The 26275-nt window shown below is 41.8% G+C and overlaps 1 protein-coding gene across 11 annotated transcripts in view; it reads right to left on the bottom strand.

Moving 5' to 3' along the window:
* NCOA2 (nuclear receptor coactivator 2) overlaps positions 1-26275 on the bottom strand; it is a 273875-nt gene that overhangs the window by 50121 nt on the left and 197479 nt on the right. For all 11 annotated transcript variants that reach the window (XM_027127937.1, XM_027127938.1, XM_027127928.1 and 8 more), the window contains 5 exons: positions 10727-10830; positions 6500-6677; positions 3728-3916; positions 1273-1374; positions 839-982 (listed from right to left, as the gene is read on the bottom strand). In XM_027127937.1, the coding sequence (XP_026983738.1) occupies positions 839-982; positions 1273-1374; positions 3728-3916; positions 6500-6677; positions 10727-10830 (717 nt within the window). The remainder of the gene's footprint in view (positions 1-838; positions 983-1272; positions 1375-3727; positions 3917-6499; positions 6678-10726; positions 10831-26275) is intronic.

The raw sequence follows: 26275 nt of genomic DNA, 5'->3' as shown, positions 1-26275 counted from the left end.
CGGCATGCATGTGGGATCTAGTTCCCTGACCAGGGATCGAACCCGGGCCCCCTGCATTGGGAGCGTAGAGTCTTAACCACTGTGCCACCAGGGAAGTCCCAGGAGCTGACAGGAGCCTTTCTAATCGAAGGCTTCCGAGGCCATGTCACCTGTGTCAGCTCCCCACTGACAGCACAAGAGTCAAACGCCCACTTCCTAGGTGGGCTGTGGCGATCAAGGGGCTTACAGAAAGAGGGGCAACACCAGGCAAAGGGCAGGTGCTCAAGGAGGGCTGAGTCTTGGGTTCAGTTCCAGGTGTCCTATTAACTAACTGTGCGACCTCAGACAAGTCACTTCATCTCTTTCGAGAAACATCTGGGCGGTCTTCAGTGGTCGTCATCTGGAAGGAGGGCTTGGCATCCCACTGGCGCCTCTAACAGGAATTCACCTGCTCCTGCAAATTTCCTTTCATTCTTATTTCCACAGTGTCCTTACGATTCAGATGGTATTTCTTTTGCTATTACAGGGGACCTCAGTACGTTGTTTTACACATCTAGAAGCCATAGCATCAGAGACAATGATCTCTTTCCCTTTCCTTTCATCTGTCTTTGTGAGATTATCATGCCCAGTTCGATTTCCTTCATCACACTCTTAGCCTTACAGGTTCTCCTATTCAATTTCCCTTCAGATGGCGACAATTCTGGGCAAGACGATGCCAAGTACGTATGAACCCAAAGAGTCACCAGATCCAGGTCCCCGGAGGTGGATTCAGGAATCACTGTTTCCAAGAGAGCTCTCATAAAAAAGCAGTAATTTAGCAAGATGAACTTCAAGAAAAGTACCGTGTAGAGACGGTTACCTTCATGGTGATGCCTCTTGGCATAAGACACAGACTCCCCTTCGTGCTGCGCGTGGAACTTCTGGATGCACCTCCTCACCAGGTCCTCCCAGCCCGGCTTCATGGCTGCCCGCATGGTGCTGGTGTCCAGGGACGTGATCTTGCCTAGTAAATAACAGCAAGCATTATACCTACGCACTGATCTATTCTTTACAGAAATAAGTACATCTTAAAAAGGTAAAAATTTGTTTATTTGGAATAGGTAGCACAAGTGCACGGACCAAAAGGGTAGACAGTGAAAAGAAGTGTCCCCCACCCCGCCCCCGTCTCCAGCTCCTCCACGCTTCTGCCCCAGCAGCAGCCACTACTACCAGCTTCTTCATCATTTTCTAGACCCATTCCTTGCATTTACGAACATGGAGGTATTCTAGGATTTCTCTGGCAAGAGAATTTACCTTGGAGATCTTGGCGAGTAGTGAAACTTTCTGATGAGGGAAGAACTGGTCTCTCCTTCATGGGGACTCTTCTGGCCACACAAATCAGGCAGGACTGCAAATCTTCAATCACATACATTGATGGTTATCGTATCAGGCTTTTTTAGTGTTTCAGACAAGATCAAATGCATTTCTGACAGCACAACCTCGTAGATCAATAAGGGAGAGAGCGACGCAACACTATGTACCTCCGCTCCTCCCCTGAAGTGGGAAGCAGCCGGGGGCGGATGAGCTCGGGGAGCTGAGGATAAACCGCTGAAGCCACACGACACACGTGATAAAAGCACATCCACCACACTAGAGTCCACCACCTGCAACCATGTCCCCAGCGGTGGAAAAGAGTGGAAGCCTTTCTTATTAACTGGCTGATAGTACCAGCCACCTGAATGCATAAGGCAAGCACACAAATGATGAAAACTAAATGCTGATACTCTGTCAAGAGCCTGCTCCTCGAGCTCTAGGTTCACCAAGACACAGGAAAACTAGATATACCTGCTACCCAACCACGTCAACGCTCCTACAGTGGCAATATGCAATTTAAAATGAAGTATACAAACAGTGTCTAGACTCAGATTCGGAGAACAAATCCTAGAAAATGCAGTGTGTGCCAAGTTCAGAGTCTGGGCCATGGCTAGGTTCTCACACAGCTCTAAGCATTTATTCCTTACCCCACTTCAACTGTTTTATGTATCTGTGTTCACTTCTGGAGAACAGGGAGGATGTGTTTTATCTTGTAACATGCAGAGCACACTGCAAGCCCTTTCAACTTCAAACATGCTGGGGAAAAGGTCGATTTAAAAAGTCTCTTCATATCTTATGCCGCTGATTTATGATTGTTCACCTTTAAATTCGGGAAAGAAGTTCTTTAAATATATCCAGTAATAGTGAGTATCACAAAAATAAATGTAATCCTTGTCCTCAACATTAATAAAAGCTGAATTTTTGAGCACTTACTATGAGACAGACACCCTTCCAGCTGCTTTACAGGCTCCTGATTCAGTTAATCCTCTTAACAACTCTATGAGGCAGGTACTAGCATTATCTCCATTTAACAGAGGAGAATCCAAAGCACGGAGTTTCAGTAACTTGCCCAACATCACACAAAACTTTGGGGAAGCCAGGATTTGAATGTGAGCGCACCATGCCTCAGAAACCCTACTCTTACGCTACACTGTGGAAACATTCGGAATCAGATTTTAAATGTACGAAGATGTTTAAATAAATATATAGCACAAAATCATAAGTCAGCTCAGCTGCAGAATACGGCTTTAGAATATTATCACAGATGGATGTGTTAGCAACACGTACTCTGTTGCATACAGGAGAATAAAATCGCTTGACATTCCATATCTATGTAAAAATTTCATTTTGAAAACTATGTATCATCTGTGACAGCTCTATTAACTTCCTTTCCAATAACATTTAAATTAAAAATTACTTACATATTTTTTTAAAAGAGGATTAAATATCTAGTATTGAATGCCAACCATGGTTCAGGCATGTTCACTTAAGCCTTATTACGCTGTGATACTGGAATTGTTGACTTCACTGGTTAAGGGAGTACACGGATGTTCAGAGGTCGAGAAGGCTGCCCAGAGTCAGAGCTGGCAAGCGGCTGATTTAGGGCCTGGCCTGCCTGATTACAAAGCCCACAGTGTTTCCACTGACTGATGGTTCTCGGCTCTTCCCCTTCTGCTACACACGCAGAACGCGCTCTTCAGCATTGTCCCATGTCACAGACAGTGACACTCGGCGGTGTGGAGTGGCTTGCTCGGAGGGCGTAGCGGGTGGACACTACACCAGCATCTCTTGAAAGGGAAGAGCCTATGAGCTTACAGTTTGGAACCCTTCTCCCAATCCCCACTCCCGTCTCCATCCTCTCCTATCCTGGATGCAGCGTCCGTAGACAAACCATATGAAATCCATTCATCCCTTGGAAGTATACGAAAGATGTTATTTGTACCATGTGTGTTTTTCTAGGGCGTGGCTCGGAGCTTGCTGTAGACATTCAGAGGGGCCTAGGATCCCCGAGAGGTTCAACACTAGTGGACGTGCGCCAGCAGGGTAGCTACTGGCCACATGGGGCTACTTAAATGAAAACTTAATAAAATAGACAATTTGGTCCCCAACTGCATTATTGATATTTCAAATGCTCAGTAGCCACATGTAACTAGTGGCGGCTGTGTTGGACACTGAAGACACGTAACACTGCCATCATCACAGCAAATTCTACTGGATCGTGCTGTTTTAAAGAGTTCACAATTTTTGTGATAAATTCAATTATTAAGTAGGTGAAAAGAACAAAGAAACTGCCTCTACATTTTTCCTTGTGTGGCGTCTAATTTCAGATTATTAAGTGTGGAAGCAGCAGCCCAGGAACACACGATGCACCATATCCCAGAGATGTGGCCCCTACCTTCTCCTTCTTCTTTGATGGACTTTGGTTGGGAGACAGCAAAGCACTGCATAGTTTCATATTTCTGATGTGCTTCCTGGTTTTCATGACCTTCCTCTTCTGAATCAGGTAAAGGTTTTACCAGCATCCGACAATTGAAAGTATGGCTGTTCCGCCTGGGAGGTTCGCCAGACCAAGCTCCCCCGTTCACTGAGCAAAAGGCAAAAGCAACCCGACAGTGTAAAGAAACTAGCGTCAGACTGGCTTCTGCCTAATTATCAGAACGATGTAAGAAACATATGGTTATCTTACTTTCATATAGTGCTTAAACTTTTCTAAGTAATTTCAAAATCTAAAGGGGAAAAATTATTGGGTTAATTCTTGGGAATTTCAAATGTCTTTTACACACTTCTTACTCTTCACCATGACTCTTCCCCTTCAAGTGCAGGCCCTGATTACTGACCAGCCCCCTCTTACCCATCTAACCAGATCTTTCATGTTGCCCAGCACAAGCCTCCCTGCCATCACCTTCCATACCCAGTCCCACGTGGATATCTTTGCACCTGCTACCCTGTCTAAAAGGTCAGGCTGCCTCTATGTCTCCCATCCACATGTACTCCTGCTCTAAGGCTGAGATCCTTTAGGTACTTAACCAACTGCTCTAGGCATCCCACACTGCCTCTTCTTACTGACCTTTCTTTCCTAAAACTTAACTGAAATTTTACTGTATATTCTGTAACTTGGCTGTAGTTTTTTTCTTTTTTTGCTTCATGCATATTTCTTCATAAGACGGAGATGATCTTGAGGATACACTGCTAATGTCATTTATTTCTTTTCAATGAAATACTACTTCACATGTCTTCTATTTTAGTATCAATACTTAGAAACATATATATTAATTCAAGAAAAAGATGAAAGAGAAGAAAGCCCTCTTTTTTGGGGGGGGAGATGCATTAGAGAAATCAAAGAGAGAAATAAAATAATGACTGATTTTGAGAATTTAAGGGTGTTTACAGATCACCAGATCAGCTTCCTCATCTACAGGCGAGAAAACTGATGTGCTAAGAAATATTCAGCTTCTAGAAGAGCTGGAGTCAGAACCGACCCTACTTCTCACTTTGGTGCCCTTTTCATTACTGTCGCTTGTGTTTTACCTAAAAGATATTAGAGAAATAATAAAAATAAAAATAAAAGATATTAGGACCAGCAGGACGATGAAAGAGGGGAATCAGAAAAAAGGGCCAGTCATAAGACAAGCAAATGCACTCTCAAAAAGTCACTAGTTAGAAAACGCTTAAAAGGACACCTAGGTGAACACAATGCTAACCCCACAAGCACTGGGCTGTAGAGGCAGAAAGAAGGAAACAAACCCTAGAGAGAAAAAGGAAATATCAGGTGAACTACAGGAGACTGTTTTACAAGGAGGAACCATAGCTAGCTTTATACAGACATTTGAGAAGTGTATTTTACCATCAGCATTCTTAAAAGCTTATTCACATAATGAAGACCACATAGAGTAATCAAAGAAAAAAGTTCTTATTAACTCAGGTTAATACGTAATTTGAAAGTATAAAAAAGTACAATATAAAGTAAGGCAAAGAGCTCTTTAGACAAGTGAATTAATAATACTGAACTAATAAGTATAGGTCTTCTGAGGAAGTCATAAAATTACTGAAGAGATTTGAAAATACTAGTTACTTGAAATAAGACATCCCATTTTCTTGTTCGTTTATTAGAGAATATAATGGAAGGACCTCACACGAGTAGTCATAGACTTCGTATTACTGTTGCAGTCACTTTGAACAGAGGGTTGTGCTATTAAAGAAAAGCTAGCCACAATGAAATGTGAAAGGACCTTTTCCTATTTACCGTGGTAACAATGAGACCAGCTAGCATAAACAGTTTTAAGAAAAGGAACAGAAATACTTGCTAACTCAGGACTTGACCTTATTCTCTACTAAAATATGCACTTCTTTTTACCCATGGAGACGTTCTCAGCATCATCAGCTTAAGTGAGAATATAAAAAAAGAGCCACCTAGTAAGTGGGAACAGCGATGCCCCAGAGCAGCCACGGAGGGGGGCCCGTGCTGTGAATCACCTGCTTTAAAGTACGGCCCTTCGGAACCACGGACACTCTCGGATAGCATCTCCAGGTCGAGATGAGGAAGACAGGAAGGGGAAGGAGGGAGCGGTGTGGAGGGGCGGTGCGAGGGGGTGCCTTGCCACCTGCAGAGCCACTGGGGAGTCTGTGAAGCCCCAGAGCCCATTTCGGGCTCCCAGGCTGGGAGCATTCGAACCTCCACACGCCACTTGTTCCTCAGCATTTTATTTTTAGAACGTCGTATACACCCACATCATACCCTTCACCAGCAGGACTCAAAATAAACTGAATCTCAAGCTCCTCGTGACCTTCTGCGTCTTAGGTTGTCACGGAAGAAAAGGACAAAGCAGAGCCTACGGGCACTGGATTGGGCGGGAGGCGATCGGCAGCTTCTTAAAAAACAACCAAATAAATCCCATGAAAACAGTTGCCATGTGCCTACTCTCCATCCGCATTATTTTTACTTACTTGAAATATAGGGTCAAAACGACCATTCATTCAAGACCAGTATCTACAGATGTCCTTTTCTGCCTGACCTCGAAGCTTACACAGTTAACACAAGCATCTCTAAAAAATTACCCAGTTACTCTTATCCCCAGCAGACAGAATACAGTTCTGTTTTCTGCCCTCTAGCCAAGACACTGTGCATGTGGGCAGGGGCTGAGGAGAGACCCAGAAGACACTCATTTACCTATGGACTTTGGCAGCAGGTTTTTGACGAATTCAGTGTGGTCCCCAACATGCAGGATGCTATATACGCTTTTGTTCATCAGCTCTTCCTGGTTATACCTTAGGTACTGTGTCACATTCTCTGAAACAAACACAACGTTGCCTTCCAGGTTCACTACAAAGAAGAACCCATCAAGGGCCTAAGGGAAGAGGCACAAATTGTGTTAGAAAGGAGGCAGCATAAAATCACATCCGACTGCTAGGAAGGGAGTGGCCCCTTTAAGGGAGACATAATTCACGTGTGGGGAGCAGAGTGGTCTCTCTTGCTCCACTCCTGTCATTCAGAAACAACTAACACATTTTCTCTTGCTGAAATGAGTCCATCTTAGTAAGTGGGAGAGAGCCTACATCAGGGTTTCCTGTCACAAACTAAATGACAAACACTCACTTTGTTAATTAATCAGGAGATAACTACTGCCACGTAAAAGTATACAGGCATTTATCTGCATTTTCCAAATGAGACTGATGTACTCCGCAGGGCCGAGAACTACTTTTCTGCTAGGGATCCAATACGGACTCATTTTTTTGTACAGTTCCTCATGGAATACAATGGGAAGGAGAGGTCATTGATAATTTTCCCTCAGTTTAAGGATAAACGCCAAGGAAAAAAATCAAAATTTTACTACCTTTAAAGCTTCCAAGGCTTAAGCGAAAAGAATCGAAGGTGATCTGAGACCTTTTAAGGAACGCCAATCCTTTATTGTTTGGTGTAAATGGGGAAAGGGTCTGGGAGGTGTGTGTCTGATGTGACAAACTAGTCTTCCCGGGGACCTCAGGCTGAGATACAGCCGGCACTGCCCTGAGACTACACAGGGCCTTGAGGTTTAGGTTTCTAACAGTGAGGACTGGAAAGTTAACTAATCACGTCTGGCTCTATTACTTGTTCTCCAAGTTGTCAAGATGCAGGCTCCTAAATCACCCAGATAGCAGTAGCACTTTTCCTGTGATGGGTGCATAGCTCACTTTGCTGTCATTCCAAAACAGATTAGGGAAGGAGGTGAAGGACCTAGGATCATTTCAGGAAATAAAGAGGATAATAATAGATACAGACGCGTTTACTGAGCCTTAAACACACAGTGTCGCTTTAATATTTACAATTCTGGAAGGAATGTTTTCCCTTTTCCAATTCACAGAGGAGGAAAAAAACTGAGACTCAAAGAGGTTAAGGGATTCGCCCAAGCTCTTGCAACTAGTCAGCTGGGTTGCAAATCCAGGTGGATGTGACTCCAAATCCCATGCTTTCAACTACCACTCAGCACAGTGTTCTCCAGTATTTACCCAGCCCATCTTCCTATCATGGTCGCCTGGGTGATGCAAAGGCCAGGAGCTCAGTGAGTTTCTCTTGGTTCCTCCTCCTTTTTCTTTTTGATCCTCACTTGTCAGAGCTGTTTCATGGATCAGGGGAGTGATCAGGACCAGAAGAGGCTTGTTGCTGATCAGGCAGTGGTTGGACCAGGACCACGTGGACCACACAGTGCATGCCAGTTTCTTCATGCTGTGTATTTACTACTATTTTCACACGAATGTTACATGGGCACACCAGTATAATGAAGTGTATGAATGGGACATAAAGCGTTTACTTTTCCTCTAGTTTGTTTTTTCCTTAAGTTATTATTTAGCAGGCTCCTATTTTGTGAGCTTTCTTTGAATATATTCCATCTTTAATTCTATTTTCATGACAAAACTAAGCGCTCTCTCAAATTAGAACTGACCATAAGGCACCAATGAAAAGCTCTTAAAAATATATATTTAAAAAAAACACCATTTGGTTTTAAGTTTTTCTTAAATGTTCAGTCAGGTTTTCCCAATGGTATAAACAATATGCAGGGCAAAGCAAGACTATGTGTAAACAGCCTTCCACGATAGGTTGGCATCAACTGTTGGAAACCTTGTGTGTGTGTGTGCGTGTGTGAGTGTGTGTATGAACCGGTGTGTGTGTGTGTGTGTGTGCGTGTGTGTGTGTGTAGGACAGGAAGTCAGTTGATTAGTTATATACCAAATGGACTTTTAAACTCACTGTTTAAATACACATTCAACAGGGATTGTCATAATTATATTACCTACTGTTCACTTTTGGAAGTGCATGTAGTTTCCTGCTGCTTTGTACCATGCTAAAAAGACTGACTGTGGCATAATATAACCGAAAGATGAAATTCTTTCATCTTATAAAACTGTTTGTTTTTTTAAAGCTCACTATGATATGCTCTGATGAAAAAAGCTGACATTTGGTTTTGTTGCCTAGCAACCACTATGCCATGATGTAAGCATGAGTGTGCATCTATGCCTAGAACGGCTCAACGAGAACAAGTTTTCTCCGTTTAGATTATTACATGCAAACAAGGATAAAGATGCAAATTCAAACCTTAAGTCTCTAGATTCAAAGTGTTACCTCTCACACACTTAGCACTGAAGTCCTGCTGAACAGGTGCTTGCTCAATGCACTGAATTCTCAGAAGACTATTTTGAAACAGTGAAAATGTGGATTTATTTGATCTTACGAGATAAGGTCCACTGATATCTAGCAATCTGATTTCTGCAATTAGTGAACTTACTCTCAAAAGGCTTGAGTCATAGCCTTGTAGTTACTGCAAGCATTTCTTTTTAGAAGCCTCAAAAATCTTCCCAAGAGTTTCCACCCTACTTTAATTTTCCCCCATATAAGGAATAAGCACAGATATATGGGCATTTCCTAATGGTAAAAATTTAGATTACCATCATTTCCAAATGAATTTTGTTTCTAGTTCCTTCATCTAATTCTAAATAAACAGTCCACCTAGTTAAGAGTTTTCTCATCTGCTTCTAAGAACCAAGTGGGAAGTAGCACTCTCTGGCCTTCCACTGCCTTGTGAATTCTGGAAAATCAGGTTAAGTGTGTTTTTGCTTTTTCTCTAAAAATTGTTGTTAAATGTTTTCAAGCCAGTGATAGAAGAGATATACGCAGGGCCAATGTGGGGTCATTTAAAGTCTTTTGGCCGGCAAGGTCCGACCCAAGGAATGAATTCTGTCATTTCTAAATATAAAGACCGGGTCAGACAAGCTTTACATTTCTTCTGTGTCCCCCCACCCTCCTCCGATTATATGGTAGATTTTCACAGAATTAGATTTTCTAAAAATAAAAATCATCTTATGCACCAACCGAAAAAAAAGGGGCAATTATTGGTTATCTCTGCTTTAAAAATCCTAATTTCTTATATACGTGCAGCTGCTGCAAGTTAAGTGCTTCTACAGTGGCAATGCTGCAGAGCTTCTGGCCATGTGGTAATTTTCAATCTCATCATATCATCAGCACAGTAAATTATCCTGAGAACTGACATAATTTATGTCTCAGGGCTCCTCTGCTTCTTGTTATATATTCACTGACATTTTTTCCCTGATCTTACCGTAGCCTACATCTTAAATTTTAATTCTGGAAGAGGTACAGCAAAGGACTTGGTGTTTAATACTGTACCGGTTAGTAAAATAAGAAAGCGGGACTTTACAAATTCTAGATAGTAGTCCGGTCATAAAACTTCCTAAAGTTGATAAAGAAAAGGCAGTTACGACAAACCATTACACTTACGAGTTCTGCCTATTCCTTCAATTTTCGTCTTTATGAAATCAATAAACTAGTTGAAGTAACATAAATAAAAAGCGTAAACTTCCTTTTTAAAAAAATCTTTGGCTGCACCATGGGGCACGCGGGACCTTAGTTCCCTGACCAGGGATGGAACCTGTGCCCCCTGCAGTGGAAGCACAGAGTCTTAACCAGTGGACTGCCGGGGAAGTCCCGAGTAAACCTCCTTTTGGTCCTCAAACTTTAACCTGTATATAAAGGCATATGTACATGCATATATGAAAATCTAAGAATTCTGGGAACGTTTCAAACCACAACAATATCACAGAATTTAACAGGACTTGTGAACGCGGTTTTCCAAAATGAATGCTCAACTGACAGTTAAAGTTGGTCAAATTTGTATTCTAATCCACTTGATTTAATTCTGTTTTATCAATTTGAAACATATATAAGCTGGAATTTGGAGTAAAATCTAGATACATAGTATTAATAGTAAGCTCAAGAGGTCAGCCGTACTTCAACTTTAAGAGTGAAAATTAAGTGTGGATTCTCCTTAAATTACATTCACTTGAAAATTAAATGGGATAATGGATAAACAACATTGTAAAATACAGAACCAAAATGAGGGTGCACTACCTCAAGCATCATAGGCCCTAGTGCATCCTTGTCGATGACACCCTGCCCGGTAGATGACACGTCTGACTTCTGCACTTCATCTATGTTGGCGGCTGCTGCTTTCTCTGCAACAAACACAAGTGTGAATTCAACGGCAGTGCTATTTCAAGGACAGAGTGACACAGAAACATTTTTATTGTAATGATTTCAAAAATCTCCAGTGGGATCAGAGCCAGCTATAAAAAAGTTAGAGTACATCCCCACCACCACTGCACAGGAGAAACTGCTGGAAGCCGGAGCCGGAACATTAACTTTTCCCCTCCAGAACCTGTGGCTCAGCCCCTTTCATGCTGCCGATAAAATGAGTTTAGGGGTTTCATGCCAGTCCCTGACAAGCATTTTTTTCTAGATTGCAAAACTGCGCTATACTGCAGCACAATTAGTGCCGCCTGCAGAGATTCCCCGAGCTGGGATGACCCGGGGGCCTGTTGTTCAGGCTTCGGGAAAGAAATCAAAGATGCATTTGAAGAAGGAATAAAAACGCGTCCTGACCACTGTGGTTCTTCCCACGTGACACTCCCCTGGCTCTTGTACTGTCCCACCTCTTGTCGCCTTCACATTTAAAGTAAGCAGAAAGACTGGCCCCTGTCTGGTGGAAGGTGCTTGACGAGGTAAGGCAGAGAGAGCGGCACCCTATCAAGCACTCGGAGAATTTCAACGGATGCCCTTCTACCTAGTCCAGAGGTGTGGACTAAAATGTCTCCCCACGAGGCCTGGGAAGACACTCCATCATGGAAAAGTCTCACGGAGGAAACAGATGCACAGTCATCAATATATATATGCAAACGGGTTATTTCAAGAACACCAAGGAAAGTTTAAGGCACAACAGATACATCCCAACAACTTGCTAGGAAATGATGCAAAACAATGTGTCAGTTATTTGTCCTGAATAAATTATATCCTTGTTTACACTGCATGTTATCATTGTAATTAAATGCAAGTAAAGAAAACTGTAAATCAATTTAGTACTCAGAGTCAACTTGCTTTCATGAACTTGGTAGACTTGGCTTCCTTTTTTTTCATAACAGAAGATTTTACACAGTATTTTGAAAACCTGTAATGTTTAATTTGTACCTGGGAACCTAGAAAGTAGTTAGGAATTACATAGGCCCTCCAAATCTTGCCGCTCTCTGATAGAAAACGTCCACATGCATATTTATCAGTGGAAAAGGGAAGAAGGCCTGTGTAGTTCAAGTCTAAGCTCAGCCACTTAGTACAAGTCAGAGCATGTCATTTCAACTTTTTAAGGCCTTAGTACCTGCCTTCTCGCATCACGGCCTGTGACAGGAGTAAATGGGATGATGTGTAAAACATACTTTAAAAACCAGAAAGGAGTTTACAGATGTAACTTACTACTAGCATAGCTGTCTTTTTAAAAAAATCTTTTTTTAATTTTTAAAATTCATTTTTATTTAAAAAAAATTTTTATTTATTTATTTAGCTGCTCTAGGTCTTAGCTGCGGCATGCGGGTTCTTCGTTGTGGCATGCGGGATCTAGTTCCCTGACCAGGGATCGAACCTGGGCCCCCTGCATTGGGAGCGCGAAGTCTTAACTGCTGGACCACCGGGGAAGTCCCCCTATCTGTCTGTTTTTTTTTTAAATTGGAGTATAGTTGCTTTACAATGTTGTGTTAGTTTCTGCTGTACAGCAAAGTGAATCCGCTGTAAGTATACATATATCCCCTCTTTTTTGGATTTCCTTCCCTTTTAGGTCACCACAGAGCACTGAGTAGAGTTCCCTGCGCTATGCAGTACATTCTCATTAGCTATCTATTTTATGCATAGTAGTGTATATATGTCATTTATTAGCTCTCCCTTACTTAGTTCCAAATGCAGAATTTAGAAGCAGAGAGTATCTGTTTTCTCAATGACTCTGCGACGTTCCTGATTCACCTGCTTAGATCTGAAGAATTGTGACCAGCTATAAATAGAGATATAACTCGTCTGATAGCCTTTATAACTCGGCACGCGAGGATCTGTTAGGCCTCACTTCATTTCTTTCCTTGCTGCCCTCCCTAGCTCTTGACTGTAGGTCCCTTACCTTATCTGCTGGCTTGGTCTCAGCCCAGTTCCTCAGCCAGTCTTAACTGAGGCAGGCAGCACCTCAGGTTCTTCAGACAATTACTGCACACGTTCTCCCCATCCTCTCCCCCCGCCCCATCTTCCCAGAATCTTTCTCACCATCAAGTAAACGCACGTGGGGCAGACTCCCACGCCCCGACCCCCGCTTCTGCTAGTCACTCTGTAAGGCTGTAGATTTCAGTGTCTGCTCCCTTTCCCACACGAGTCCGGGGACAGGACTGGCACCATCAGCTGCTGCTTCATCTACTCTTCCTCTAGTTTAACAGCCCTGCACTGTCGGGGGTCTGTGCAGGCTTCAGGCCTAAGGATCCCTGAGTTTCCTTAATACTGAATCTTAATATCCATGTAACAGATATTATAAATGTACACGGTCCTACTGCATTCTCATTTATTTACTCTTTGCGGTGTTGTGGCATTCGGGGTGTAGGAACCGTGTGCTAACACCCTGCAGTCTGAGTAATTCTCAGCCTTTCGTTGGCCTCCCAACCATTCACAGGGGCATCGTGCTCCCATCAGCATCTTCGGTGGCAGCAGTGACCCTCAAAGCGGGGTGGTGTGCCTGAGAAGACCTCCCCAGGGAAGGTCTATCAGATCTGCAGATTGAAAGGCCTCCTTCGCACAAGATTCTGCTACATCTTCTTGGAAGGTATCATTTCTCCTCCCCTCCTGCAGTGAGAACCCCAGCCCAGGAAATAGTACACTATCCCCACCAGGAGTAGCCTTGGTGTATCCTCAGTGGCCAGCACCATCCCTACGTCAGAGTAGGTTTTCACTGAATATTTGGTTGCTGACTGATGAGACCAGACCCACTGCTGGCACTGACCCCCGGGAATGCAGGGGCAACTAGAATCGATGGTGGTGGGGAAAGGAACTGATTTTCCCCTTCAGGCCCACTGGCCCTCCAGGTGCAGGGGTCAGCAATATGGGGAAAGGGTCTCCTGAGGAGAACTGGGCTTAAATGATGAATCATCTTGTCTTGCCTCAGTCATTAACTTTCAAGGCATCTCATATTCTTGCAGGCTCCCAGGTCCTTCCAATCCTTCCACTGTTACAACAGGTGGTGTTATTCTTCTTAAAGAAAGGACTGGGACTTCCCTGGTGGCACAGTGTTTAAGGATCCGCCTGCCAATGCAGGGGACACGGGTTCGAGCCCTGGTCCGGGAAGATCCCACATGCCGCGGAGCAACGAAGCCCGTGCGCCACAACTACTGAAGCCTGCGTGCCTAGAGCCCATGCTCCGCAACAAAGACAAGCCACTGCAATGACAAGCCCGCGCACCGCAACGAAGAGTAGCCTCCACTCGCTGCAACTACAGAAAGTCTGCACGCAGCAACAAAGACCCAATGTGGCCAAAAATAAATAAAATTTTTAAAAAAGAACGGACTTAATTTAGATTAAGGTGAGGCAGAGTGAGATAGGAGGCAAAAGCTAATCACAAAGGCAGCCCCATACCTATCACTGATCACCGGAAAACATTAGGCTATTTGTCATATGAGATTCTGATATCACAATAGTAATAAATTATGGTTTTCTGTGGCGTCTATATTAATGCCTCATTTTATGGCAAAATAAATACAAAATAACAATGTTTGTATAACCCATTTCTGAGTCCTTTCTTAAAAAAATTAAAGTATAGTTGATTTACAATATTACAAACCTTTCAGGTGTACAACAGTGATTCAATATTTTTATAGATTACACGCCACTTAAAGTTATTATAAAATAGTGGCCATACTCCTTGAGCTATACATTACATTCTTGTGTCGTATTTATATTTCCCAAGTCTTTAAAAGACAATCAATATACTTTGTGAGATGTTGGCAGTTTGAGGATCTGATCATCATTCTGAAGACCCCAAAGTTTCCTGAATTCATTAATTAATATTTTGTGGAATTAAAAAGATTCAAACTTGGAAAACTCCATCATGCAGGTTCCTAAACACTGATAAACTTTCAGGTCAGGGTATTCTAAATATTCTAGCGACGTGTTCAGGCACTGAATTTTTGACTTTTATCGGAAAGTAAGAATGAGGGACTTCCCTGGTGGCCCAGTGGTTAGGACTCCGCGCTCCCAATGCAGGGGGTGTGGGTTTGATCCCTGGGCGGGGAAGTTCCGCATGCTGCATGGCACAGCCAAAAAAAAAAAAAAAAGAAAAAGAAAATATGAAGAATGAGATTGTATCTGCATAGCATTTTCTTTCATCTTTAGGAATCTACAGATCAGGTATAATTTAGGGCAAGGGCCTAAAATTTAATGTAAGAGATGACTTAGAGGGGATAAAACATGTGTTTGGGCTCTACTGTAAAGCCTGGACAAAAATAATTATCATCCTGAAAAACTGTAATAATAAAACATGTCCTTTTTTCCTCTTTATAACATTCAACTGAAAAATCTTCCAAAGGAGAAAAGCGGCAGCTAACGAGCAGTCACAGAGAATGCGGGGCTGGCATGGGGAAATCGCCCAGGTACACTGTCCACGTGTCTGGATGTCCTGCTGTGTGTCTCACTCATGTCTGTGGTGCAGAGGGAGTGACGGATCCTCGTGGGCTGAGAGCTTACATCCAGCTGCAGGGGCAAAGCACTGACAGCTGAGCCAAATGAGAAGTGAGGGCTGAACTGTGAGGAACTAAGTTCACAGAAGGGATAAAAAAGGCCGGACATAGCTGAAAATACTTCACATCCATGGTAGCCGAACTGGATTCTGCAGGATTCGTGAGCACATGGCAAGAGCCATGGACGTGTGGCATCCCTCCCCGAGCAAATCTCAGCCTGGCCTTTGACACCAGTGTTATGGAATAATGGCAAAAAGATTGTCTAAACTGGAATTCTAGGAATCTGACTCAAAATGAAAACAAGAAAAATGTTTCCCAAGGTCAATCTGAAATTGTGGAACGTGCGCTGGAAAGAAAACTCCAGATGAGACCATTGATTATTTGCAAGAGAACTTTTAAAATGTTCAATATTTATACAACACTATTCATATATTTATTAAGAGACTGGGAAATGTTCACTACTCACAGAGTAAAGAAAACAGGGTGAAGAATTTAGGGCCCTTCACGCCTATCCTCACTAAGTGTTTGTATATATGCATTTTCCTGCTAATTTGTCATCTATTATTCGATTCTGTATTAGATTTGTGCTTTGGCTATTTCTGAGTATTAGAATATCAATAATATGAAGTGATAGAAAATACCCAGAAATATGGCTTTACCAATGTAATTGGAATCTAAATTAAACTGGCCATGAATTTATATTACTTGGGTACTTTTCATGAAGTACTACCTCTGTACAATGTTCATTTGGGCTTTGAAATTAAACAGGAGGAAGAAAAGAACTCCTTTGAGATATACTGTTATGTTAACCGGACATATATTGGTATTTTGATGGAGCATTTCAAGAATGAGTATGCTATTTTTATGTCCCAGATATAAATAAGCTTAAATCCTTAGATATATTTATACTTCTGTAAGGAAGAACAGCATTACTATACTAAAACATACTATTTAATATTTTTAAATTAGGCAGTTTTCTCAGCGGTCACAAATTATATTTACTTTTCTATATTTTGCAACCATTAACCATAAAAATATATTCTGTTACAAAAATATCCTTCAGTAAACTCAACAGTTTACTGAAAGATCATCCCGGAATTTCAAATGATCAAAACCTTATGAAATCTCATTATTACAGATGGAACTCTTAAATCGAAAAAAGAGACGATAAAATTTAATTTTCAGAGCCTACAAAAAGATTTCGCCCCCATGCCCTGACTTCCATTTCTTCCTCCTGCACTTTGACCATTAAAGTTATTCTTTTTAGATAAAGAATATGACCTAAGAGAATAACAATGCAAACAGTAATTCTGTCCTTTTCTTCCTCACTTCCCAAAAGACAAAAATACCATGAAATAGCTCTGATCTTTTAAACAGCCCAGCTTTACAAATGCAAAGCTTTGACTGGAGAGACTGTCCAAGGATGCCCTGTCATCTCTCTCCTAGGGCCCCCTCCTTCCTGCTCGAGCAGTCCCATCTGGTCCCTTCCCCCATTTGCCTGCGCTCCAGAAATCCAATACCAATTAATTACATTTCCAGTTTCAGAGCAAAGAACAAACTCCATCTCTTCAGGGACCATGTTAAGATGAATCATACCACAAACTGGGGAAAAATCATTAATATTATATGCCATATGCTTTTCTTTATAAGTGGTTATTATTTGTGTTTTCTCTCAGAACACAGAGAAAGGCAACTAGGGAAGTGTTTAATCTCTAGATATTTAAGTGATTTAAAAATACACAGAAAAGTAAAATTTAAGTTTCCTGGTGAGAATAGAAAAACAAATCAGAAATGGCGATTCTAGCCAAAAATTTATTTATTCTTTAAAAAAGTACACTTAGGGAATTCCCTGGTGGTCCAGTGGTTAGGACTTGGCGCTCTCACTGCCGAGGGCCCGGGGTCTATCGCTGGTCAGGGAAGTAAGATCCCACAGGCTGCGAAGTATGGCCAAAAAAAAAAAGTATACTTAGCTACTTTTAAAGTATAAAGTGGTTTTTTTTTTTTTTTAAGACCTTTACATGTTCTAGAAGAACATCATTTATTGAGTTTTGGTAACTTAGTGAATCTTATAATATTAGAAGGTCTTGTCTACTTATTCGGCAGGTGACCTGAGAACATACACCCACAGGGCCTTTCTGCCCTGTGACCAGAAACAAGAGTCCTGCCTCCTCGCAGGGATGCCAGGCAGGGCTCAGGGGACAGCCATGTAATTGTTCTAATTCCAGCAGCAGCGGTGGCGACCACCAATGACTTAGAAACCTAAATGCTGTTTAATGCCTGCCCATTGGAGGGACAGGGTGATATGGCCATGATTAAAGAGGTTTATCCTCTTTCTTTTCCTTCTCTTTAAAAAAATCATCTGAAGAGGCCATGGAAAACTTGTGGAAATTAGTTTATCTTTAAAAAGTCAGAATTTGAACAAATATCAATCATTTTCTCTGAAAAATACATCAACTGAAAGATAAAAAAAAAAAAGGAAGACAAGCCACAGGTTATTTACATCTATACATGGAAAAAATTTTAACACGGCCCATGTTTAGACCTCCCTGATGTGTAACAAGTAAGAGCTTAAAAGTTGTTTTGATGTTTGGTCAAGCATGAGGAGAGTTGCTTTTATGGACTAAAATGGAACCTGAGACTTTATGCGGGTTTTATAATTAATTCCACTGCTCCAAAATGAGTAAAATCACTCACCCAGATACCTATCAATTTTTCAGTAGACTGACGTCAAACACAAGTCTAATCACCTCCACAACAAATTTTAAGACTCTAGTGGGAATACATCCACAATTTCCACTTTTTCCTGCATTTAGGAGCTGGATGATTTCAGGTGAAGTGACTGTCAAACCCAGCAGCACTGGGACCCACGCAGAGCAAAGAAGTCATTGAGACGACGACAGGCAGTTTCTGGCCAAGCACTACAGATAAAATATTACAGGGAAAGTGATGCAGCATCTCAAAGGTTCTGGAAGGTAAAACCAGAGAATTATGCATCTGCACCCAACTAAAATTAGAAAAGCTGCCATCTGGCTCTGTGAAGCCAGCAGCACATTCTTATTCATTAGGAAGCATTCTGCTAACATAAAAACACAAGGCCCTTCCTGTGCTCTCCAAATGTGTTTATCTTTTCAACATTAATGCACTATATATCATCGGGCTGCTGAAATCTCCTGCCGTGCATATTAAAGACGCACAGCTGCACTTTCTTTGGGAGTGGGAGGAACCTCAGCTCCAAGGCACCTCCCTCTCTTTCTGACATTGAGCTTGGCATTACCACATCATGGTTTCCCTTCAGCACCAAGAAATGGCAAAATGAACCAATCTCAAGGCTACCTCCACCCAGCAAAATCCCCACACTCTCTGCTTCGGAGAAAGCAGTGTGCCTGGTTTCGTTTTCATCAATGGTGAGGCATGACTGCTTACACAGAACCAACCACCATGCCACAAGTTTGAAATATGCAGGCCCTACTTTGAAAATTAATGTACTGCACGGATCAAGAGAGAAAACAGCAACCAGAAAAGATTCTGGGTATAACTGGCTAGAAGATGCTTTTGTCTGTAAGAACTATCATCGACTCTGCTATTACCAATGTACCATTTTATTTAGTACCCCACTTCAATACTACCTATCAATACCCAGTGTATTGATAGGTAAAACAGACAGTGGATAATGTTTTGTAGTAAGCCATGCACGTATGTAACAATTTGTCCAGAATCTCCTTCTTGTACACAATCTAAATATGTCTATGAGGTAGGAGTTTAAATTTAAAGACAGACCATGGAAGGAAAAAAAAAAATCAGATACACAGTAAACCACATCAACAGTGAAAAGAATCTTGTTTAAATCCATGGAAATACGGCTTTGGAAGTACTGCAAGTGAATCAACCGAAAGGCGACAAGCACATGTCATTAAACCTCGGCTGTCAGGATTCATTCATTCTCCAATGTGAGCACAGTGGTCTCTGCTTGCATCTTCTCTAGCAATGGCTATTAAGAGATGAGGGCAAAATAAAATATGAGAACTGCTTATTTCAAGTTAAATCTAATTCACTGGGCGCTGCTAAGGTTTTAGGAGTTATCTGAATGAGGAAATGGAGGAATCATAATTTGCTTAGAAGGCTGAAAGTTAAGACTGAGACCACATGAAGGTAGAAAAAAAAATCAATAGGTGAGAAAAATGAGAAGTGAGGTGAAGTTCGAATTCAGCACTCATTCAGAAAATTTAAGGGCAGCCTCTCAAAGGACCAAACTAAAAATGTTTCATTTCTCTCAACTACGTATGTTAACTCAAGCAATGCCAACAAAATTATACCACAGAAGCATGTAAAGTTTCCAATAAACAGGTTAAAATATGGAAATTATATGAAAAGTTGTTTCTATAATCCTTAAGAAGACTTTGGTCTAAGTCATATAAATATTCTATCTTGCAAATCATTATTCTGTTTATCAGCACAGCAGAACTCATCTCCCAACAGTCTTCCCTTACGCCCTGGCAATATTTATTCTCTCTCTCCCCAGATTTCAAGTATTAATAATTTCAAGTATTTTCTGACTGTTGCATCTGCACAAGACACCCTTCCACTCATTCTCTTTGAAGACCCCATCACTGTTCCAGAAGCTCCCAACAATCAAGCTAAGCCCCTTCCGCTGTTTCTGCGATGCCTGGTGCCTATCTCCCCCGACCCTGGCGCTGTGAGATGACTGATCTGTTTCCACATCTGTCCCGTTCACAGCGTTGCTGCCTTTGGCTACAGGAGAAGTCTTTTTACGCACTGTCTGGCACACACTGGGTGCTCAATCATGTCTGTGTTAACACTGAACAGTTTTATAGCTGGAGCTGAAATTCAAGATATGCACAATCTATAAAACCCACCAATGCCTCTTTAGAGGGATCTATCTGGAAGAGCTTCAGTGCACACTTAACTTAATGGAGGTCTAGTCTGATTTTTTTTTTTTTTAATTATCTTTTATTTTAGGCTGTGTTGGGTCTTTGTTGTATGCGGGCTTTCTCTAGTTGTGGCGAGCGGGGGCCACTCCTTGTTGCAGTGCATGGGCTTCTCGTTGCAGTGGCTTCTCTTGTTGCGGAGCATGGGCTGTAGAGAGCGCCAGCTTCAGTAGTTGTGGCGTAAGGGTATAGTTGCTCCGCAGCATGTGGGAATCTTCCTGGACCAGGGCTTGAACCCGTGTCCCCTGCATTGGCAGGCGGATTCTTAACGACTGCGCCACCAGGGAAGTTCCGTAGTCTGATTTTTGTAGTCAAAGTATGAAGTAGAAAAGGGATGAGAAAGAAGGTCAGACTGTAAGTGCTAAGGCCATCAGGACAATTCTCATGATGGTCAGGCCAATGGGGGCTGCATTAGGTGGGGAGAAAAGTCACTGACGCTCCTTCTACACCTGAGAGATGATGAAAAACAAAAGGGAGCAACTTTATTCATCCAGGTTATCATCTAGGAAGTTTCAACCTGCTCCATGAAGAAAGGGTAGATTGGGCATCATAGAAGTTTTTAATCAGACTCTGGGATTTTCCCAGCCATTCTTAGCTCTTAAGAAACTATAAACCAATCCAGGTAGATGTCTAAGAATCACCTATTTGCCCGGGGATCCAGGATAGAAGGGTGCTTTCATCAGATTTCTTCTTTTTTTAAAAAATTTATTATTTTTTTGGTTGCGTTGGGTCTTCATTGCTGTGCACGGGCTTTCTCTAGTTGCGGTGAGCAGGGGCTACTCTTCGTTGCGGTGCGCGGGCTTCTTATTGCGGTGGCTTCTCTTGTTGCAGAGCACAGGCTCTAGGTGCGCGGGCTTCGGTAGTTGTGGCACACGGTCTCAGTAGCTGTGGCTCACAGGATCTAGAGCGGAGGCTCAGTAGTTGTGGCGCAGGGGCTTAGTTGCTCCGCGGCATGTGGGATCTCCCCGGACCAGGGCTCGAACCCATGTCCCCTCCATTGGCAGGAGGATTCTTAACCACTGTGCCACCAGGGAAGTCCCTAAATACATCTTTAAAGTGAACCTTTAAATACTGTATGGCATGAAATCGCTCCAATTTAAGCAGGAGTGGCACTGAGTCATCAATCAGCTTTCCACAACTATTTACGGAAGCAGGCAATTAAAAAGAAGACTAGGCTCAGCTTCACGCGGAAACTGACATGCTTCACCAGGCAGCAGGCGTGCAGTAAGGGTCTTAGGAACTTCAGAACCTGCATGTTTGAAAGCCCAGCAAAAGTGTGGACAAGAGGTGACCGCAATTTGCATGATGAGGTCAAGGTGAAATGAACAAAGGCTGATATTTACAAAGACCCCTAAATTTGATATCCTGACTACCCTTTCTACAATGGAATCCTTTTCTTTCTTTGTGTATGGTCCTGTAATTCTCCAGTAAAATTTGTAAGCCAAGGGAAAAAAATTTCATGATACCTCTGGTAATTTAGTGATTCTCTTGGATTTTGTACGTTATGTACTCTCAAATACAAAGATTATTTAAAGCAGTCAAATCCACGTGCAAGAAATTTTTAAAAGCCATCTTATTTAAAGTCTTACAGGGATGGCAGTCCAGTGGTTAGGACTCAGCGCTTTTGCTGCTGTGGGCCTGGGTTCAATCCCTGGTCGGGGAGCTAAGATCCCAAAAGCCGCATGCAGCGTGCCCCGCCCCCCCAAAGAAGGAAAGTCTGATGATTTTGTTCTCTAATAAAAGTTATGGAAAAGTCTGAGCCACAACTGGAAGATATACACACAGTGAATGCCATGGCTATCTCACGGATTAAGATATACACACAGTGAGCGCCATGGCCATCTCACGGATTAAGAAAAAAAAATATCCTCAGGAGGTTAATTATGGTCATGCATACAGGTCACAGCATATCTCAAAATTAACTATCTAATTATAAATATGAAGAAGACATAATAGTAATTAAGTTACTCCCTATCAAATTAACTGGCTTAAATTAGCTTAAAATTACAGTTTTGTTTTACATATATTAGCCGTAAGAGATAAGTTTCCCCACCATTCTACAACCCCTCAAATGACGAATTAAAATCGAGATGTATTCTTCCTATTTTCAGTTTTAATTATCCTGCTTAAGCTTTCACATGCTAGATGATTTCGTATTATGCTGTCACCAAGACTTCAGTAGAGTTCTACCCAATGGCATTTTGTAACAGGTTTAGCGTGAACACAGATGAACAGTTTGAATTCCAGCAATCTGTGTTTGGAAATCCTGCCTGCCAGGTGATGGCGTATAGTGAGGCAGACACATGACAACTGGGCAGGTCCAGTACTGAGAGCAGAGAGCAGAGGTAGCCTTTCTTCTGTAGACTGAAAGCCTGGACTGGAAGAGGATGCTGTACTCATACCATATGTAATTCACCTGCCTCTGAATTGGCAGGGGCAAGATACTGTCTTGGATTCGCATTTTCAAAAAGTTTTTAAATTGCATCAACGGACAGCGGGTTTCCCAGAGACTAGAATGGCGGCAGTTGTTAGGTCTGTATTGCTAAGGAAAATATTTGGCTGCATGTGGGCTTTCCTGAGAGCAAGTTAGTACATGACCTCAATCTTTTCCAAGCTTATCATAATGCTGTGAGGCTGTGCTGATTCAGCAAAGCAATCCATAATCGCTTGCAAAATGCCCCTGCCTCCCAGGGATGTTATGAGGCTTAATAAGATAACGTATGTGAAGAACTCTGAGCGCCACAGAAGAAAGGCGCTAAGTAGTATTATTACTCTGCATTTATAATTACAAGCAGTCTTACAAAGACAAGAATCCAATAAACCTGTTTACAAATTACAAATAAAAAATACATTGAATAATGTAATATAAATAACTGTATAACAAAGAAAAATGTGAAATCATGCATGTTTAAAAAACGGAAAGGACAGACTTCATCAGGCTAAGTCAAGTGAAAAGAAATAGAAATAGACAAGTTTCCACTAAAGGAAAATTACCCCCCTTTGTGATAAAACAGAATTGAATCAGAAACTTACAAGAGGGTATTTTATTGAAGTTATCTTGGGACATTGCTCGTTAATGAATTAAATTCAGTATCATTTCTATGGTTTTTCTACCAATAAATTTAAATTAAAAAAAAATCAATGTCCGTATTAACAGTAATAAAATTTCTTCAGTTATCTATGGTAACACTGAAAACATAAATTTTCACTCTCATTGGGATAAAATATGAGTACTTTACCAAATGTAAATTTCTTTCCTTTTCAAATATTACAATAATGCTGCCTTTTTTTTTGGCCAATAGCGTTTGTCTCTTAGAAGGGAAACACCAGTTTTCTATCTCTCTGGACCAGCCCAAGCAGGGCAACATGACACACGAAAATCTACTTCAACTGGGGTATTTTCAAAAGAGCAGGCCAGGCATTGCTGGGTTCTTGGGTGCCACGACTTTTACTGGACAGGATTGAGGCCTTCTTGGTCCTTGGTCCCAGGTGTCATTTCCTCCAGGAAATCTTCCTGGAATCTCAGGGGAGCCAAATTTTTACCCTCTGTTCCTCCAAAACACAAGCATAATATATATCACTTACTACACCATATGGAAATCATCTGATTTGATCTGGATCTCCTCAGAATTCCCTCGAGACTGTGGAGTCCCTGAGCCAGGGGCTGTGTTTTTCATTTCTGCATCCCCATCATCTTTGCTTGGCCCATACTGACCCATGCAGACACTCAAAAGAGTTTAGCTGATCCATACTCTGGAGAAAACAGTGGAAAGAGCGAGCCCTCAAGTGTTCTGGGCAGGTTATACGGGATCAATTCCAAGCACACAGATGGTATAAGGGATTTTACTTTCTAATTTTTATTTGTAATTTTGTTTTCAAGAAGGTAGTATTTCATGTGTTTAAGGGAAACATAAACACGATATCAGATGGTGAGGATGCAAAGATAAAAAAGATAAGCCTTGCCCTCCTGTGTGTGTGTGAGGCTCACTGCCATGGGGAAGCCGAGTGCTGAAATGGGCTGAGCACATTGTTTCTTTAAAATGTTGTGGATTTATGCAATAAAAGAAAAATGAAATTTATAAATTTGTAAGTATTAGGAGGTTTTTAATTTACTTAGCTGGAAGACTCAGCTTATTCGGTGAGTAACGTTTAGGATACAGCATTGATCCAGATGCTGAATGAAGAGAGACTCTAATTATCTAAGATTTCACTAAGAATGCTTTCATCACAGACTGAACATGGTAAGAGCTGATTACTTAACTCAAAATAAACTTCCATCAACACACCAGGAACAATGCATACACCTCAGGATGCTAGCAGGGCCAAATTAGTTCTCCGAAGTGTAGCAGCTCAAAAGAATTTTGGGAAATAAAAATGGGGAGGTTAACGATCTGCTATATTATCCTCTCAGGATAAACCCAACTGCCAAGGAAATTAGGACTTATAGGTCTCAAAAATTCAGGCTGAGAGCATACTCCACAGGAATAAAAATAAGTTGTCCAAGTTTCCAAGTAAACCTGCTGGGTGAACTTAAAAGGGAAAACCCTACAATCACTTAACCACAAAAGTATCTCTCTGTAAGATGGGTTATGTATCTGTCCTTTCTAAGAAAAGCACGAGTCACTGAGTTAAGGAGTGAAGCTAAAATACATGAGTGTCTAGACCTCTCCTCTTCCTTATCCTAATATGCAAACCAGGAACTCAATTTTAAAACCTCAATTCCCAAAGGGGAGGATTAAGTCTAGTACATGGAAAGAACCTACGGGGCTCCTCAGATTAGTATACAGAAGAGAAGCACTACTAAGGGAGTTATCATAATCAACTACACCTATATAAATATTATAGTACTGTGACTCTGAACAAGAATACCTGGTATCAGGTCTTTACAGATCCTAACATTGGATCCATAATCTTTCAGGTTCATGATGGCCACCTCCCCCTATCCCTACACGCTGAGGGTCAATTTGGAAAAAATAAACTGTTCATAATTTGTATTTTTTTAAATATGAAAATAGCGTCATTGTGTCCTGTAGGCAACGGATGGGCAGGGAGTGTATTCTTACAATTCTGAGTAACTACTGTATTGAAAAGGTGGTTATTGAAGGTAAATCTGCTATTGCTTTGAAGCCACTAAGTAGGGACCAAAATCTCAGCTGTCCACCTGGTCAGCCAGGTAATGTCAATCGACTTCAGTACTCACCTCTCCAACAGCACAGGTGGCCTGACCCCCATTTCTCAGCACCCCACTTAGAATATTTCCTCTGAAATACTGATGAGCCATACTTCAACTCTTCATGTAACCTAAGATCCACTGTTTATCTATGTGGTCTTTGTCTCTTCCAATAGAAATTAAGAAAAGGGAAAGAAGAGAGAGAGAGGAGAGAAAGACAAACAGATACAAGCGGGATTGTATGGAGGTTCGGGGGACCTACAAGTACCTCCCATGGGATCAAAAGAGATAAATTTAGGGTTTTCTAAAGACTGAAGAGGAAATTGGGAAGAAAGACAAAGCCTGAAATAGAGCTTCATTTATATTTCAAAGAACATCTGGCGCACAATTTATTATGAGTTTTAAAGACCTCCTTGAAAGTCTGTGACTTTCCCTTTGTTACCTTCATTTTATCTGTTTCACTAGCTAAATAATTCCAGAATTGAACATTTGCTTCAAAGACAAGACATAAAAACCTGAATTTTGTGCTGCAGTAGATTAGGGGAAGAGAAAAAAAAAATCCCAGTAGAAATAAAGAGAGTGGTTAATTTAAAGAAAGACAGTGGAATGGGAGGCAGGTGAAGAGAAGGAAAGATAACCCTGGCCCAGCGTTTCTGCTTTACTCTGCCAGCTCGAGTGCCTAGCTTTCAGACTCTCACACACCCAGGCCTGACCCTCCCCATCACCACAGGCCTGCCCTTCTGGAACTCTGCTCCTCTCA

This window comes from Aethalodelphis obliquidens, unplaced genomic scaffold (genome assembly GCF_003676395.1).
Source record: "Aethalodelphis obliquidens isolate GAN/ISIS:26980383/991018 unplaced genomic scaffold, ASM367639v1 scaffold33, whole genome shotgun sequence".
In the NCBI taxonomy this organism is placed as follows: domain Eukaryota; kingdom Metazoa; phylum Chordata; class Mammalia; order Artiodactyla; family Delphinidae; genus Aethalodelphis; species Aethalodelphis obliquidens.
This window is presented reverse-complemented; position numbering and strand designations above follow the sequence as displayed.